We start from the raw sequence: 18,986 nt of genomic DNA, 5'->3' as shown, positions 1-18,986 counted from the left end.
ATATACGAGGGCATACATTAGAATATAGAAAAGGATTATAATCTCTTAAAGACGCATCATAGGTTGCAATGATCAAGTTTTCTTGCTACTGTTATGCTCATGGGTGGAAGAACAATATCAATCATCCTCAAACAAAATTATTGAAGGATTTTGATCTCTTCAGATTTATTAACAATCTCTACGACCATATGGCAGAAGGCTATCCTAGACAAATCCGAATGTTAAAATAGGCTGAATATCTTCATAAAGTATTATTTACATATATACCTTTATAAATGTTTCCTTTTGCATATCTACTCACTAAGTATATTTCAGTTATTTTAATTTTAAACCACTAATTTTTTGACTGTATTAGATGGTATGGGCGCATATATAAAAAAAAATAAAAGGTACACATGCAAAACAAATATTTTATAAGGATATATATATATATAAATATTAATTTTAGAAGGATATTTATATAAATTTTAATGTTTAGGAGGGTTTTGTATAAAAAAAAAAACTCTATATTTTATCCTATCTTACTTCTTTCTATCTAATTTAGTTAGATTTCTTCGAAATAGTCGATCCCATCGAACATCTACAGGTCAACATCATCAAGTACAGGTTAACATCACCAGGATAAACCCCAAATAAAAAAATGGAGCAATATAGGATTACCGCGTTGAGAGCGAACTACAAAGAAATCTACATCCAAAGCAAGTACGTGTCATCTTCTCCATAAATGCTTCAACTAATGAAAATGAGGTTGCGCATGTTCTGCTCCACGTACGAGACATCCTCTTCATTATCCTCAAGTGTGTCCCTCTTTAGAACTATCATCTTCATGTTGGAGGTGAAGTTTAAAAATATTCTTTGCCATTTTGCATCATGTTTTTTCTGAAAATATTGTGAACTTAGTATGTGCTATATATAGGCTATTGAAAACCGAAAAGTTGATGTCCCAACAGCTAACCCATGGATCCGTTTCTTCAAATGGTTTGATTGATATATCCCTTTGGAGAGGCAAAGGAGTTCACCTAAAGAACATGGATACATGTGTTAGAAATGTATTATCTATAAATTGCTATATTGTTATTTTATAATAGTATTATAAAAGAATAATCTACTAAAATAAAATTAAAAAATTGAAAAGAGCTTATCTGAATTGAGACGTGTGATATGCACTACCCTAAAAACGTAATTCACCTTCTACGTGCAGGTTTGCGGCGATTTCGTCTCCAAAGTACAACCCAGCTCAACCCGATCTCCTTCTAACGAGTACATTGCTGTGGGGCTTGGCCCGAGCAACTCCTTCGAATGCTCAAAAAATTAAAAAGATAGAAAGCAAAAAAAATGAAAGTGGAAAAGCTCTCTGTTTATAGAAGAAACTCTCGAAAAATAGAGTGCAAGTGAGAAAGAGAGTGATCGGATTGTTTTTGAATTAATCATGAAAGAATCTATTTATAGATTCTATAAGAAAATATAAAATATATAAATAAATCTACCTCATCCTTTTAGCTTAAGCTTTTGAGACAAGTGGTAATTTCAACATTGTATCAGAGCAGAGGTCCTAAGTTTGAATACCGAAGAGATACGATGGTTTCAAAGATACGTAATGTTTTAGAAACACTGCATTTTTTTAGAAAACTAATATTCTCTTTCGAAGAGTCCCAACTCTTTTGAAAGAGATGAATCACAAAAAATATTTTAAATAACTAAAATTTAAGAGATAAGAAAATTTAAATCTTTTTTTAATTAAAACTCCAACAATCCTCCACAAAAGATTTATTTTTTTAAAAATTATAAGGTAGAATATCTGGACAACTTATACAGTGCAATGGGTAAGGTATCCCATAGACTTGAACCTCACTTAGTGTTGATAATATTTTTTGAAGGAACTATAGTGGATTAGATCTCGAACTAGACCATTTGATTCAGACTTTTATTTATCACACACACAGTATAGATCAATTAGGTTTTTATGCGGTTAATATCATTTAAAGGCCTTGTGCTTAGTTCCATGATTTTTTATGAGAATTATATTAGAGTTAGCCCAAATCCTTGGTCACGGCCTATACAATACTTCTCACATAGGTAAATTCTCCAAGGATATTTGTAACCTAATACGCTACAGATTTTCTATCTTCGACTCATTAAGAGTATAACTCAATATTTCCAATATATACTTTTGACACTGATAAGAGTACTCATCATAGAGATGGAAGAAAAATATACTAAAAAAAATATGCTTTCACATGATAACTCAATCAATTTTATTTCTACCATATTGAATCTTCTTTATGGCATCTCCAATCATAGAGTTGGGTATCCACTGTCGGTGACCGAATAGTGGGCTTAAGCCCCATCCCCCTCGATGATTCTATGACTTCATTCATAGACAAACCCTTAGTTAAACAATCTGCCAATTTTTTCTCAAATTTGACAAATTTCCAAAAAAGTGACATTACTCTTTTTGAGTTGTTTAACAAATTTATGACAAATCTAGATATGCCGGTTCATCTTTTTGTTAGTACTCTTTTGATTCGTCAGATTTTAAGTTAGATTTTAGGTTTTAAAATAAATACAATAAAGAGCAATAATATCATTAAAATTAAATAACCACACTAAGAAATATAACAAGTAATGTAATTTTGTAATTTATGCACATTTTCAAAGCAATAGTATATATTTTGAGAAAAGCTAATAATATGCATATTTTTTAAAGCAACAGTAATTTCTGCATAGCTTTTAAATATGGAGTTTTCTGCACAAATTTTAAAGATACAGAAAATTCTGCACAAAAATCACAGATTGCAGAAAATAGATTACATAGATTTAAAGCTGTAGAAATTTGCATGGATTTTAAAGTTGCGGTAATATTCTACATATATTTTTAATCTCAAAAAATTCCTACACAGACTTTAAAGTTGCAGAAAAATTCTGCAAATATTTTAAATCTGCAGAAAATTTTTGTATGGCTTTAAAGTTGCAAAAAATATATTTGCACAATTTTGAAAGCAATATGACTTTCTAAAAGGACTGATTTTTGATAATAAAAAACTTTTATAGCTTTCTAATTCTATACAATTAAAACCAAATTTAGCCTTATGCAATTGAATAAAATTTGATAAATGATCAAATAAAATTTTTTAGTGTAACAAGATCAGGTTCTTACACTGTTGGAAATATATTGCTTAAAAATTACTATATCGTAATTTTATAATTGTATATAAAAAATAATCTATTAGAATAAAATTAGAACATTGAAAAGAGCTTGCCTGAATCAGGGCATATGATACACACTGCCCTAAGAACGTGATTCGTCCCCTACATGCAGCTTTGCAACGATCTCGTTCTTAAGGTACAACAACCTGACTCAACCTGATCCTTCTCTAGCAAGCACGATCAATGTTGAGACTTGACCCAACCGACTCATTTAGATGCCTGAAAAATAAAAAAGATAGAAAGCAGAGTTGAAGGGTGCAAAAACTCTACCTGTAGGATAACCCCCCGGTCGATAGAGTACTAGTGAGAAAGAGAGAGATCAGATTGTTTTTGAGTTAATCCTAGGAAAGTTTATTTATAGACTCTATTCGGAATACCCAAGAGATGCGATAATTTCGAAAATACGTAACATTTCAGAAATACCATATCTTTTAAAAAATGAACATTCTCTTTCGAAGAGTCACAACTCTTCTGAAAGAGCCGTCTCACAAAAAGATATTTAAAACAACTAAAGTTTAAGAAATAAAAAAAGTTTAAACCTTTTTTTAATTAAAACTCCAACAACATGACCAGCAAATCTTGCCATGCATAAGCCTTATGATGTTTGTTGATGCAATAATATCGTTGCGTGCTACAAAGATTGTCCAAAGTCAAACAAATCAGATGCCATTGTACCACCTTTTGATCTAGATCAGTTTATATGAAATAGATAGCTAATTATGTTAAGCCTTTTAATCTCCCTCTCTTTTTTTTTCTAATAGAACAAAAGGTACATTTTGATCATAAGTTTTCAACATAAAAGTTTTGGCCTCCAAGACAATAAGATATTTTTACATCCATAAGATACATAGAATTGGCCTTATGTATGACATCAAGTACGAAGTCATTAAATAGACTATTTTGCTGAACTTCTCACTCTAATTCCTTGCAATATATATGAAATGCTGGGGCCACTGGTAGTCTAAAGCTGGATCTGCACTGTTGGATGTTAATTCCTAGCTGGACCACTATTAAATACGAACAATGCTCTATAATATCACGAGTCAATACATGCTTGCACCACAATAATTAGACCTCCAGCATTCATTTGATGATTTTTCCTAAATTGATCAGTTGGTAAAATAAAATATACAATCGATTTCTCCTGCATTAACTTATTTTACATGGAGCCATATTGTCTTTCTCTTATACTACAATTTTTGCCTGCAATTTCCCCCTTTATAAGCATTTATGTTTGTGCAGCAGCGTGCAGTGTGCCATACATGTTGAGATCAGGTTGGTTCATGTTTTTAGGGTTGCATAATGTCTAGCTTTAGCTGATTCTCAAGTCATGATACATGTGGACATGCATGGAAATATATTATGTGTTTCAACCACCTTAATTTATTAGGATGAACTACTTCTGTACAAATTATAAAAAATATATAGCACGAGGTAGCATGTTAATCTTAGCCCTTTTTCCTATTCTCTATCCTCATAGTCATGAGGAAATTTACTTCAAACCCCTATCCAAATAAACAAAACAAAGCCTCTTAAAATCGCAATATGTATATATAGAAAGAGAAACAAAAGGTGTCGTGAAACAAGATCTTTTCTACCCTTGAGCTCACTTAAGAGTCTCCCTCAAATATTTTCGGGAAAGGAATAGGACCCATTGCATGCATGCATCCATCCATGATCTCATATCATCTCCCTTTTGCTTCTCTATTCGAATATCCCTTCGTTACCTGCAAGCATCAAATACTTATCCCTTCTTGTGAGGGCTGTGCACTCAAAACCCAACACCTTCCCTATCTTCTCTTGCACATAGTTAGCCACCTCGCGACTGCTGCACTGCTTCCCATCGACAGAACCAGTGGCCACCTTCTCCATGAACACCACATCATAGCACGAGAACGGATTCATAAGGAAATAGAGCGGATCCAAGCCCTTGAATCCGCTCGCGGTGGTGCCGTAGAACATCCTGACATGCACCTTCACCGCTACCGGCACGACCTCGTGGCTTAGCTCGGTGAACAACGGGCTGAACCGGAGGAGGTACGGCTCGCGGCATGTCGTCCCTTCGGGGCACACCACAAGGTCTCCTTCTTTGAGCAGCGACTCCATTCTCTCCCTGTCGGCCTCTCGGTTCCTCGTCAGCCTGATGGTTCTTATGGGAGAGATCAGCTCCGAGATGCGGCTGACACTGTAAACGGTGGCGGTAACGCGGCGTTTGAGGGCGCCGGAGATGTAAACGGGATCGACGAGGGTGCGGTGGTTGCACACGTAGAGCTGGCCGCGAGATTTTCGGGAATTCTCGAGCTCTCGATGGTGAGGGGAGGAGGAGGAGGTGGTGGTGACCCTGCAGTACAAGCCCAAGAAGGCAACCATAGGAATGGAGAGGCTGTAGGGGAAGAACATGAAGATGACGACTCGGAAGATGGCGATGACGACGCCGAGGGGAAGCCATAAGAACATGCAGAGGGTGGAGGCTGGGGTTGGCCTAAAGGCTATCCTGCCATCGTGGAATATGAGCGGCTTAGGGTATGCTGATCTTGGCAGGGGATGCCATCTTCTCTTCTCAGCTTCACCAACCAAGTATACTTCCTGCAAGGAAATACACATATAACAAGCCAATAAGATAGCTAGATGAGTACGTACAAGGCTGATCATCACTAGAAATGTATGAGAACTGCATCATTAATTTCTTAACACTAGTGTCCGGGCACATGTTGAGTATAGTGATTCATGAGATTCTTGTAGTATAGGCAGGCACTATGCATGCATGTAGTAAAAGAGAAATATTAGAAAAGAAAGAATAAATAATATTAAACAAATAAACATAAAAAAAAAAGAAGATGGGATCAAGATAGATATTGGAGGTGGATAAACTTGTTAAAGAGAAATATTAAAATAGATCAGGGGAAATAAATTTGTTGGAAAGAGAAGTTGGTTAGGATAGAGAGAGGAACTGTAAGAACATTAACCCTAACTTGAGTGCCCCCCAATGCTCAAGGGTTTTGGAGGTACTTTTCATTTACTCTTGTTGGGTGGATGGGACAGGGCCATGCGTGAGTTATTTTTGTATCGAATGGGGAACAGTGAGGTAAAGCCTGCAGTCCCTTACAGGCCTTCACTGCGGTACATATCTATTGATCCCACTATGTAATCAGCAACCTTTGTGATCAATAAAACTTGGGGCAAGTATCTTACTTCCTCCCCATTATCTCAGAAAAGATGATTGTTATATAACAAAATTTTGTTTGTGAATGAAATGATATTTTTATACATGAGGAAATTTGAGAACCCCAATGCACTTTTGACACAGTGTAAATTTAAAGGAGAAGACGCAGAGTCCAGCATGTGGAGCCTTCCACTTAAAGTTCCACATCCGCCATAGTTAGTGATGAAGACAGACAACCAATTATATGACCACATCCATTACTGTTCATTAAAGTCGAGTTTATGAAGAGTAGTGTTTCCATTAGCTAATATCAAGTTAATGAAGAGAAAAGACTACCAAGACACATCCATTACCTCTCGTTGATGAAGACATACGAAAGAGCAATGGATCATATGGATGAAGAACTCCTCTAGTTAATGAAGAGAAAAGACTACCAATATGACCACATCCAATTAATACTCTTCATCCAATATGACCACAAAACTATTGCACAACAATAATTTTACCTGATGAATAAAAAAAAAGGTCGAAGTGCTACCAGAGTCCTAGCTAGAATAATAGAAAAAAACTCTAGAGATTATCAAGTTTTGTGCTTCAAGGTAAAATAGTACTTTTAAGGAAAGGTAACAACCTATTATTATCTTATTATATTCGTGCTTGTATTACTACGTACAATTGAGTTATGCTCAACATAGCCTTGTCGGTTTGAATTTGAAGACCAAGATTGCAAAATAAAATAAAATAAAGCTATACAGGCAACACTATTGGGCTGGCTGAGGCAATCAACTGTCAGGGATCTATGTGTGTCTGCTTGTGTGTGTTCAAAAAATCTAAGCTTCTGCATGCAGTATTACTTTAACAGTTGCACGGCCTCCTCTCTTTGGAGGTGTTTCTTTGTGTGATATATATTATTCTTCGGTTCTCTAAAATGATTGGTGTTGCTTTCACTATTATTCTCAAGACCGGCCGTGCCACAAAGCGCATCAAAATAAAGGAACGGTGGAAGACCTATTTGAGTGATCTTTCTTCGAATCTGCTTCTTCTGAGCCCAGCCACCTTTCTGCTCGCTCTGTATACTCTACTCGTTCCCTGGGAGAGATAATAGAGAGAGATAAAGAGAGAGTAGCTAACCTTGCAATGGGAGAATAGTCGGAGATGAAAAGAGTTGAGATAGCCTCCGAATCCACTAACACCGGCTTTCATCTCTCCCTCTCCTCCAAACAACTCCTTCAAAGACATGCCTTCCCATATCTTATTCTCCTCCTCCATCAACCCAGTGTAATAGCCACCAAACTCTTTCAGCTCTCTCCCCAAGACCACTTCCACCTCCATATACTCCTTCAAGAACGCTTCCACCATCACCCTCGGCATGCTACTGACACACACCCTCTTCCCTCCCCTCCTCAAGACCTTAAACCCTTCCAACCCCACATCCTCTAATAAGAACTTCGGCAACACAGCCCTTCCTACCCTAAAACCATCCTTCCTTAGCCCACAAAAGGCCCCCATGACCGTAAGCCTTAGCCCCACCTCATGGCTAAGAAGACAGACCAGAGGGTACAGAAGCAAGAGGAGAAAACCCCTTAGGAAACCCCCTCCTTCCAAGGCCACAAGCATGAAGTACGGGAAGGTGGAGGAAGACCTCAGAAGCCCTCCTTCCACATCACAAATTAGAACTTGGCCTGATGCGAGCTTGTCCTCGGAAGGGTACTTGAACAATTTTACTTGGGTTGCATGGGCACTTCTAAGTCTCGTTCGTAGGTACCAGTAGAAGAAGAGCAAGGACTTGGAGAGGGCTTTGAAATCCATTTTTCTCAAACTTCTGCGTGAAGGCAAGAGCAGCTATGGATTTGTATATAAGAGGACTTGATTCAAGAAAACACTGAGAAAGCTAAAATTTAATATACAGTGACAATGCACCCCCTACAGCCAATATCAAATTTCATACGGATCATTCCTGGCTGCCGTCCTGAATCCTTGATTAAGGTGGATGGCCCACATCAACCTACAATTATTAATGGCCAACGATCCAGCTGGGGACGGCACAAAGAGCTGTGAGACGCCATACACTCGGTGGACCCATCTTGCTTAGCTAGTTCATGTACGCATTGGTGTAGCAACGCCAACCACTGCATCCTAGCCTATTGGAGGCATGCCGACAACTCGTACCCCAGTTCATCTCAAAAAAATTACGCCTCCAAGGTGGAAATTGTGTTTAACTATCTACAAGGTAATTCCATATTACAGTTTAAAATCATGCACAATCTCGTCTATTATAGTATATACTATATACGATATTAGATATCATGGCCTGCCACATATTGTATGCACAATTTGGTATATCTCAAATCAATCTCCAAAATTCATGAGATCTAATTATCATATTTAAAATTAGTATTTGTATCAAATTATGAAATTTTGTTACTGTATTATACTATATCTAATTTCTAGTATCTTTTTCATAATCATAAAATTTTATTATTATATTATTATATCTTGGGCTCAACTTGTACATAAAGCACATCAGAACAACCTAGATGGCATAGTTTGCGAAGGATCAAATGGATACAGTTGCTCTCCAATGCACCATTGTACTGGGTGCTCATTTCCTCCAGCTGCTTGGTTTGCCATGAGCCACTGCAATGGTAGATGGCTATCTTTAATCTTTTACCATAAGAAGGCATGTGGGTAGACTTGAATTCTGCTCAGGTGTGGGTTCCAGACGCTGCAAGTGAATTAAATTGCATTTTGCTGTCCGAGTATTCTTTGGGTAGTGTTATAGTAAAATTAATGCTACATGAAAAAGCTATATAGATGGTATATAACTCTCCTATTGTGTCTATGAACGATGGTCAATAAATGATGAACTATGGATATCTACTTTAAAATGCCCGAGTTTAGATATGTGAAGACGCGCTCCAGGCAAAAAAAATAATCTCTGTAAATATGTTGATATGACAACGAGGGTGGAGCTCCAAAGAAAAATAAAGCGTGCAGGCTCCTCCATTAGGACCATTACCTTGAGAAAGAGAAAGAATGACTATGATGTTAATCTACTTTATGAGCTTGTGACCGATGACCAGAATTAGAGTGGCCATCCAGGACAGTCGATCAAAATTAAATAGGCAGCCGACAGATCCATCAAACCGGCCGATCAACAAACTAGATGTCTCTTATTCAGACATATTTAAGATAATTAAAACTCATTAAATGGGTGATTATAATTCTATGCATTTGTGAGGTATATTGCAGGACAGTTCTAACTCGTCCTCACGTTGAGCAATTATTGCACGACTAGACAATTATTGGACATCTGATAGTTATACTGTGCCTGATCGTTTTTTGAATAATAACCTTACACTCTCATTCTTATATGTATCAGATTCGGAAAACCTGTAGGTAGGTAAATTCTATATTTATTCTAGGCTATTGGATCCCTCTTACTCCACTCAAAGCTCTCCTAAATCCCCATTGTTTCCTAAAAATTTGGCCTTAGATATGGGAGGGCTCCCCACCGGATTAAGTTTGACAACCTTTAGTGTCTTCTCTCCTGTTTGTAGATCGGACCTCCAACTTCGAGTAGATCTGTCCATTCGACTGTTCGTGAAGCTAATCCAACCTTGTCTGGCCGAATGTTGGCAGCAACCCTTCCAATCTTCCGGTCTTCCGTGGATACTCTATATCTCATGTGACCAAGACTATATATCATCAGTGGGAGGATGAAATAGAAAAATATATATAACTCTTTATATTACTTTTTTTTGGCATCATGTTAGCGTTTCTAATATTATCTTCTGATGGTTTCATGTTCTAAGTTTAGAAGTTAGGGGGGATGAGTAAATCCACCAAGGATCCCACTCAACGTGGCTCCTTTCTGGTCTGCTGCTTTGCATGCCTGTTCTTTTGCTAGATTCCCTCTGCTTGTGGTCTACTAATTGCCTCATTTTAATTCCTTGGGTCCATTTGGCTGACAAAAGAAAAGGAAACACAAGAAAAGAAAGCTTGTGTCCACGTTACTTTATGGCAAAATTGGTTGTCTTCTTGGTTTTAGGAAACTAATTATTGACCACAAGTTGTGCATCAAGGAACCCTTCGTATCCTGAGAAACATGCTTCTGAATCCCGGAGAAAAAGGAAAAAAATTAAAAAAGAACTTTAAGAGCCCCATAATTTCATTGGGTACCCATCCAATTAATTATTGGCTAGGCAAATTAAGAAGTTCGGCGAAGGTTCTGCTACCTCTTAAAAGCTCGTTTCCGTGATTATTATTATTTTTTTGTCCTATGTATTAAAAGGATTTTAACCTCCAACTTACAAGAGTACTAAGACACGTAGAATAGAAGTAAGATATATAGTGTTATTTTACCATTAAAGCTGTCATAGAACTATGAAATCCAAGTTGGTTGGGAATGATTTAGGACCAGGCTAGATTTCTACTGTATTGAGGTCATGTCTAAGATTGCAATTACTTGTATAGATTATGTCCAATGATTTTTCATCACTTTGTTGGAAATTTGCCACTGCATGCTCGGCTCAGCAAAAAGCCAAAAACACCTCCTTGAATCACCACAAGTATGCATTAAGATCACTTTATGCGGGCTTTCAGATTTTAATGGAAGGCCTTTGCTTTATCATTTTCTCAACCCTTTCAATTGGTTTTTCAAAGATAACTTTAAGTTTTTTTCACCGTCCATTTGTTAAATAAATTTAAATTAGCAAAATGGTTGTGCTTGAAGAATCCCTTCTTTCTCTATTACCACTGCTTCCAGAACTCCCTTGCTTCTTTTAAGCTTATGATCTATGTACAATAAAAAGTTCAACTAACCTTTTAATGCTGACATAGTAGGGTCCGATTCCAAGCATGCTGGTGAACTTTTGCTGAGTAGAGTTCCCACAGAAAACCTGATGGTGTCAAGTATTAGAGTACTAAATAACTTCTAATAAATTAGTTACCAACCCCCTTTGTGAAAAAAAAAGGGAAAAAATTAGTTACCTGTCTTGAAATATCTTATTATTTTTTTAGAGGAAGTTTTTACTTTTATTATATTTTTATTTGGTAGTCTCTTTCTCTTCTCTCTCTATTTTATATCTTTAATGTGAGACGTCTCTTTAATGTGAAGGATATATTCTCTTATCTTGAAGATTCTAAGTATCTTTTTTATGAAGACAGAGGTAGGAGGCATCGTTTATTTGTTTGAAGTTCCTATGACTTAAAATAAAGTTTTCTTTTACGTGTTACTGCAAAAGTATTTATGAATGATATGACGCTTTAGATATACACATCTTAGTTTTAAAAGATACGTCAGAAGGTTGTTACCTTTGATTTGACATGATGGTATAATCTACCATGAACATATGCTACAGAAGCATCATCAGGATGCTCTTACTTGGAGGACTCGATGTCCACTTGCTTTAGTTCATGCAGATTTGTGTTGTCAAATGCAAATCCCATCATTGAATAAAATCTTTATTTTATTATGTTTGTGGATGATTACAACCAAATGACCTAGGTTTATTTCATCAAAAGAAAATCTGAAGTATTTTATATGTTTTGGAAATTTAAAGATCTTGTGAGGGATGAAAGTGGCTACTTGATTAGAACTCTTTGCATAGATAAAGGAAGACAATTTGTATCTAATGATTTTGAAATTTTTTGTGCAGCTAATAGTATATACAGGTAATTGACAATCAGCTATTCTTCTCAACAAAATGGTGTAGTAGAGCGCAAAACAAGAGCTTAATGGAGATGGCAAGAAGCATCCTGAAAGCTCAAGGATTTACTAACAAATCTTGGGTCAAGGCAACCTATATCTTGAGGTGCCCCACATCATCTTTAGAAGATATTACCAGTATGAAGTATGTGTCTTGCCTATATTTATGTTTCCTCTCAAAAAAAGCAAAAATTAGGTGATAATTTTGTTATGTGCATATTTATGGGCTATTATGATCGAAGTAAAGCATATAGATTTTATAGTCCTGCCACAAACTCTTTGATTATCAGTTATGATGCTATTTTTGATGAACAAAAGCATAGAAGTGGAAAGAAGTTGTCTAAGAAAATCCTATTACTATTTTAGATGATGTACCTATGGCTGTTCAGCCAAATAATGATGACAGAAATCCTACTCTTTTTGATAGTGGAAATCCTATTTCTCGAGCTTCCTCAAGCCCTTCTTCTTCTGGTGCTGTTTCAAAAACATCTCCTAGAAGGGTTTAGTGACCTATTTCTCGAGCTTCATAAAGCCCTGCTTCTCCTGGTGCTATTTCAAAAACATCTCCTAGAAGGGAAGTCTTTTGCTGAAATTGATGAAAGATATTCGTTTAGTCAAATTGCTGAGTTATATTGGTTTTGAGATGCAATAAAGTTAAAAGAATATTGGTACAAGATGATGGATGAAGAAATTGTGGTACCGGTGAAAAGCCACACTTGGGAGCTTGTAGAGATCTTCCCCCCAAACAAAGAAGCCATTAATTTACAGTGAATCTGTACGATACAATATGAGCTAGATGGATCAGTTAAAAAGCTGAAAGCAAGAATTGTGGTGAAAGGGAACTTTCACCAACAAGGTATTGATTTTAATAAAACTTTTGCTCCAATTGGCAGATTTGATACTGTTGGAATTATTTTGGCTTTAGTTGCACATAACGTGTGGAATTCTTTTCAAAATTAATGTAAAATTAGCTTTTTAAAATAGGTTTTTTGGATGAGAAAGTGTATATTAAGCAGCCACAGAATTATGAAATTAAAGGACAGAAGGAAAAGTTTTATAGATTAAATTAAGAAAGCGCGTATTGGCTGAGCAAGCACCAAGGCCATCGTACAGTAGGATTGATGCACACTTTATTCAGAATGGATTTTAGCATAGTGAAAGTGAGCCTAGACTCTACATCAAGTTCAAATGTACAAAAATTTTGATTGTTTGTTTATATGTAGATGACTTGATTTATGCTAGGAATAGTGAAAAATTGATCCATGAATTAAAGTCTCATATGATTAATGAGTTTGAGTTGGCAGATTTTGCTTTGATGAATTATTTTCTTGGATCAAAAGTGCAACAATGTGACAATGGAACTTTAACTATCAGAAAAAGTACATAATTCATTTGCTTCAAAATTTAATGAAGACATGCATGAAATTTTCTTTGAACAATGATAGAGAGAGGGTTAATGCCGGCAATTACAGATGTTTGACTCGTCATTCACTCTAAGTGATAAATACAAGGCCAGATGTTGAATTTTTTGGTTGTTCTGATAGCAGTGGGTAGGTTCTATAGATGATCACCAGAGCATCGTTAGGTTCTTGTTCAACAACGGTATGGGGGCTATTTATTGGTCCTTGACGAAGCATCACTCAATGGCACTATCATCTTCAGAAGCTGAATTCATGACAGTCACTGTTGCAATCTGCCAAGCCATATGAACAAATCGAGGCGACGACTATCTACTGTGACAACTAATTAGCTATTGCAATTGCCGTCACCCGATCATTGAATTCATATGTCTAGGTGGGTGTGAAAATTGGAGCTCTTCTCTGCATATAGCATCTAAAAAAATATGAGTATCATGAGCAATACCCTCCCATCTAGCACAAACAAAAGTGAAACGCATATCAAAATTACAACAAGCCATAAAATTTCATGTAGGAATCCTTTTTCGGCCAATATATGGTACTTGTTTGGATGGAGAAATTTTCACTAGTATATGGGTGCCATTAATTGCTCCAATGCAGTTCTTAAAATAAGGCTACCAACAACTATCATCACGGATTTTACTTGGAATATTTTTGAACTCTTTAGCTAATAATATTCTTGGACATTCTTAAAACAACATTTAAAATATGGATGAAATATCTACTAACTGTTTCTCCAGAATGTTGAAATCTTTCTTGAACCATCCTATTCCCAAATTTATGTCCTAGAATCATCAAAAACATAGACACCGACTCCTCAACAAGAATATATCTAGAAGCTCTTAAACCGTATTTGACTTTCAATTCCATGCACAGATCAATAAATATATGTTTTTCCATTCGAAATTATTGTTGGCATCTATTTGGATTGCCATGTAAAATCTCTGATACAAACCTGTATCCGGTTTGATAGGAGGTCCTACAAGGCTCCTTCTCAATATATTTAATGTAATATTCAGTAACCATACCAACAGTTGCAGTTAGTAGAGCATAAAAATTATCATCATCAACTATCTCTTCTTTACTGGAATAATTCTCCTTAGAACTATTGTCAATGCTACCCATACTTGTAGAAAAAATATTATGCAAAACATAAAACATCCGTAACAAATAAAACAAATGATATATAAACATATAATATAAATAACACAAACAAATAAAAAAGCACCAACACATAATATCTATAATATCCATAAAATCAATAGCATCTACGATACATTATCCAAGAGATAACATAAATACATATAGTCCATCATTATTCTACAATAGAAGTTCATAATTAAAATTACAAAACATATTGGCATAATAGTACATTTAGAACTACTGTAGGTTTGACATTTGCTTGAGCCATTCAATCTGAAGATAGGTATTTTAGAGAGCCACAAACATCTCTCGATGTTTTCTTTTAAGGAGCACCTTAGCAGCAGTCAAAAGCAGTTCAGGTTGTGTTGCCATCTCAAGTATCGCACGCACTACGCCCATCATCTCATCGATACTACATCTAAGTTTATTAATTATCTTGGATGACACTGTACTCCTCTTCTCTGCTGCATCAAGAAGATGACTCAATTGCAAATATATAAGCTTCTAGGGGCGGCGGTTTGAACATCTTTTTAAATGATAGTGTTCTGGATAAGCATTTTGTTGTTTAGAAAATAAATAAAAAAAGGCATGGAAAAGAAAATATGGTTTTTTGAAATGCTAATAGAAAAAAGATAACTGGTGGAGCCATGATGAAGGTAAAGTGAAGGCATGTAAGTATGACCCTCTAGTTCTCCTAATCAAGCATAAGTTATCTTTAAATATATAGAGGACTTATATGCATCGCGGATGCAATTAATGAATTTTGACCATTCATGCGCAGTTACAAGGGAATGCAAAAATCTCTTACAAATTTTTAAAATGAATAGAATTGCTTGATGAGATTTGCTAGTTTGTATTCAGTCAACAATCAATAGCAAGTGAAGTAATCAGTACAATGTGTTGGCAACATTGTTTAATTCATAAAAAACATGTTACTTGTTAATAGCTATATGACTACAGTCAATAACCAAGCTCCAATTTTTTCTTAATCAAATATGATAATAAATAAAATCTAGCAATGCAATCCACGTATAAATGGAAATAAAGAATATCTTGATTCGGCATGTATATTGATTGTTTCCTAATAATTAAATACCTTTTCCAGTAAATACTATAGAGCCAACAAAGTAGGGCATGGGCATATCCTCTCTCTATAACATGATTGATCTCGCGGTCCACCGAGGATGGAGTTGGTGGACCGCGATGTCGTGGTCCATGCTTAAAGGAGGACCGCAATGTCGTGGTCCATTCTCAAAAGAGGACTGTGATGTCGCGGTCCACGCTTGAGCCTGGACCACGATGCCGCGGTCCATATCCTCTTGATACGTGGACTGCGATGTTGCAGTCCAAGCTCAAAGAAGGACCGCGATGCCGCGATCCCTGCTTGAGCCTGGACTGCGATGCCGTGGTCAATATCCTCTTGATGCGTGGACCGCGGCATACCACAATGCCACGGTCCATATTCTTCTGATGCATTACGGTCCATGCTCAGAGAAGGACCTCAACGTAGACCGCGATGTCGATGGAAAAGAATCAATGGAAGATGGATTGTTTCGGAAGGAATAGAGAAGAAATTACAATTTTTTTTCCTAAAACAGGATTCAAAAGTATGCATACAAAAATAGAAAAAAGAATATCTTTTCTGCATGGGAGGAAATCTGTCCTGCGGCTAAGATTTCTTGTTGGGACTCCTGCAGATTTTCAGGATTATAAAGAGACATTTTGTGTAATTGTTATATTTTATCACGGATATTTTAGTCAAAAAAATTAGTTTCTTGACAGGGTTTAGAGGTGCTTTTCCGAAAAGCTCTAAAATGGAGCTTATTCCAAAAAGCTATTTTTAGCTTTATAAAAAAGCTAAAACAATTTTTTGAAATTTTTACCAAACACCTATATTTCATCTAAAAGTGCTTTTGGAGGGCCAGAAAGTACAAAAGCTCCCCCAAACAGGGCCTAAGTCCTAATCTGATCGAAGTATTATTTCTTATGTGGATGAGCCAATGTGCTTTATGAAATGTCTATAATACAACATTATGACTAGAAAATCCTAAAGGGTGATATATACAGACACATGCAAAAATGCATGGGAAAACATCTTTGTTGGCTGAACCCAAGAACCAAAAGCTCTGCCAAATAGGGCTTTATTCTTTACAAACATCTAAATACAAGACACCATCACTGCACATCCTTTGACCGCTATGCGACTAGTAATTCAGGTATGGCAGCATAAATTAGACATTGAAGGCTACATACCTTACAGTGAGAAAGAAAAACAATATTAAGGATAAGTTGGATTTAGGCATGGGACTTAAGAAAGAATTATCTGGATTTGCACATGTAACTTCTTTAATCCATTTAATCTCTCTGCTATTAAAATCCACAGTCCTAGGTGTGAGACCATCCTCAACCCTAGCAAACTCAAGCCTCCTCAGGCTACCTACCTTTCGGTTCCCCTTTTAACGATAAATGTACCTGACTCTCTGTAATTTCTTTAAAAAAAATGACAAGAAAGGAACAAGCAAACAAGATTAAACATGGAGTATATTATCAATTCTACTCCAAATAATTTTCATCAATGAGATCACGGTGATCCATGCAATGCTCTATTCTTATGTCACACGTGCCAAGTGCTGTTGTCAATTCATGTTTGCCATCCATGGTGGGCTTGCATGTGGGAGCAATCTCGTATATGGAAGCCGTAGCCAATTTATTCAGGCTACATATCCAGCAACAACGTTTCCTTTTCTACATTGAATTAACGAACCAAATATTGTTAAAAATAGATTACCTAAAAGTTGCTATCTGGTTATTTTATAATAGTATTATAAAAAAATAATCCACTATAATAAAATAAAAGATTAAAAAGAGCTTGTCTGTATCGAGGTGTGTGTGATATACACAGTTCTAAAAATATGATTCGTCTCCTATGTGCAGGTTTGTAGCGATCTCGTCTTTAAGATACAACAACTCGGCTTAGCTCGGTCCTCCTCTAACGAGCCTGATTGTTATGGAGGCTTGACCCGATCGACTCTTTCAAATGCTCAAAAAATAAAAATGATAAAAAGCAAAAAGTTGAAGGGTGGAAAAACTCTGTCTATAGAAAAAACTTTCAGATGACAGAACAACAGTGAGAAAAAGATATTGGCTCATTTTTGAATCAATTTTGGAGGAGTCTATTTATAGACTTTATTTGGAATACCAAAGAGACACGATGGTTTCGAAAATACGTAATATTTCAGAAAACATCATATTTTTTTGAAAATTAATGTTCTCTTTTGAAGAGTCACAACTTTTATAAAAGAAGAGCCTCATAAAAAGATATTTTAAAGCATTTAAAAAAACTAAAATTTAGAAGATAGAAAATTTCATTTTTTTTAAACAAAATTATTAGAGTTTTAATTAAAAAATTTAAATTCTATTATCTTCTAAACTTTCGTTGTTTTAAATGCTTTAAAATATATTTTTGTAAGATTTCGAAAGATACGTTATTTCTGGAACATTACATATCTACAAAACCATCGTGTCTCTTTGATAATCTGGATAGAATCTATAAATAGACTTCTCCAGAATTAATTTAAAAACAATACAATCTCTCTTACTTCTCTATCTCTCGAGAGTTCTTTCTATAAATAGAGAGTTTTTCCACTTTTCCCTTTTTGCTTTCTACCTTTTTTTTATTTTCTTGGCATCTAAAAGGGAAAGATTTTCTACTTTTCGACTTAAGAAGTCAGTTAGATCAAGCCTCTACGACGATCGTGCTCACTAGAGAAGGATCGGACTGAGCCGAATTGTTGTACCTAAAAAATTAGATTGCCGCAAATCTGCATGTAGCAAGCGAATCACGTTTTTAAGGCAATGTATATCACATGTCTTAATCCAAACAAGCACTTTTCAACCTTCTGATTTTATTCTAATAAATTATTTTTTTATAATACTATTATAAAATAACAATATAATAATTTTTAGATAATAAATTTCTAATAAATATGTGGTGTCGGAGGCATCTCTTGTTGTAGCACGCATCCTTTTCATGAGTTCATGTGTTGATAAAATCCACCATGGTCGCTAGAGTAGGTGAGTCAAATGCTGTCATTCGGGTAGGAAGAAGAAAATTCAGGAAATAGAAGAGGAAAGACCAAGTGGATTAAGGTTGACAAAAAGACGAGGAAACAGAAGTTAACAATCACCATGTCCAATAATTTTTAACTTTAGAAGCGGTCTCTCCACAAAATATTTTTATGGATTAGAAAATTCAGACAAATAGAATGGAGTTAGCCTGCCGGGCATGTAAGGATCCACACACAGGGGAAATGGAAAAAATCAGCAGCTTTTTTTGTGAGATTCG

General features: G+C 35.8%; 1 protein-coding gene across 1 annotated transcript; it reads right to left on the bottom strand.

The window, feature by feature from the left end:
- Window positions 1-4,722: 4,722 nt before the first annotated feature.
- Window positions 4,723-8,274, bottom strand: LOC103719324 (probable glycerol-3-phosphate acyltransferase 3). The gene is made up of 2 exons (XM_008808521.4): window positions 7,502-8,274; window positions 4,723-5,793 (listed from the first exon to the last, which is right to left on the bottom strand). Exons 1-2 carry the CDS (start codon window positions 8,177-8,179, stop codon window positions 4,912-4,914), a joined length of 1,560 nt encoding a protein of 519 aa, XP_008806743.1. The 5' UTR covers window positions 8,180-8,274; the 3' UTR covers window positions 4,723-4,911.
- Between the last annotated feature and the right edge of the window lie 10,712 nt (window positions 8,275-18,986).

The sequence above is a fragment of the Phoenix dactylifera genome, chromosome 12, assembly GCF_009389715.1.
Source record: "Phoenix dactylifera cultivar Barhee BC4 chromosome 12, palm_55x_up_171113_PBpolish2nd_filt_p, whole genome shotgun sequence".
Lineage (NCBI taxonomy): Eukaryota > Viridiplantae > Streptophyta > Magnoliopsida > Arecales > Arecaceae > Phoenix > Phoenix dactylifera.
This window is presented reverse-complemented; position numbering and strand designations above follow the sequence as displayed.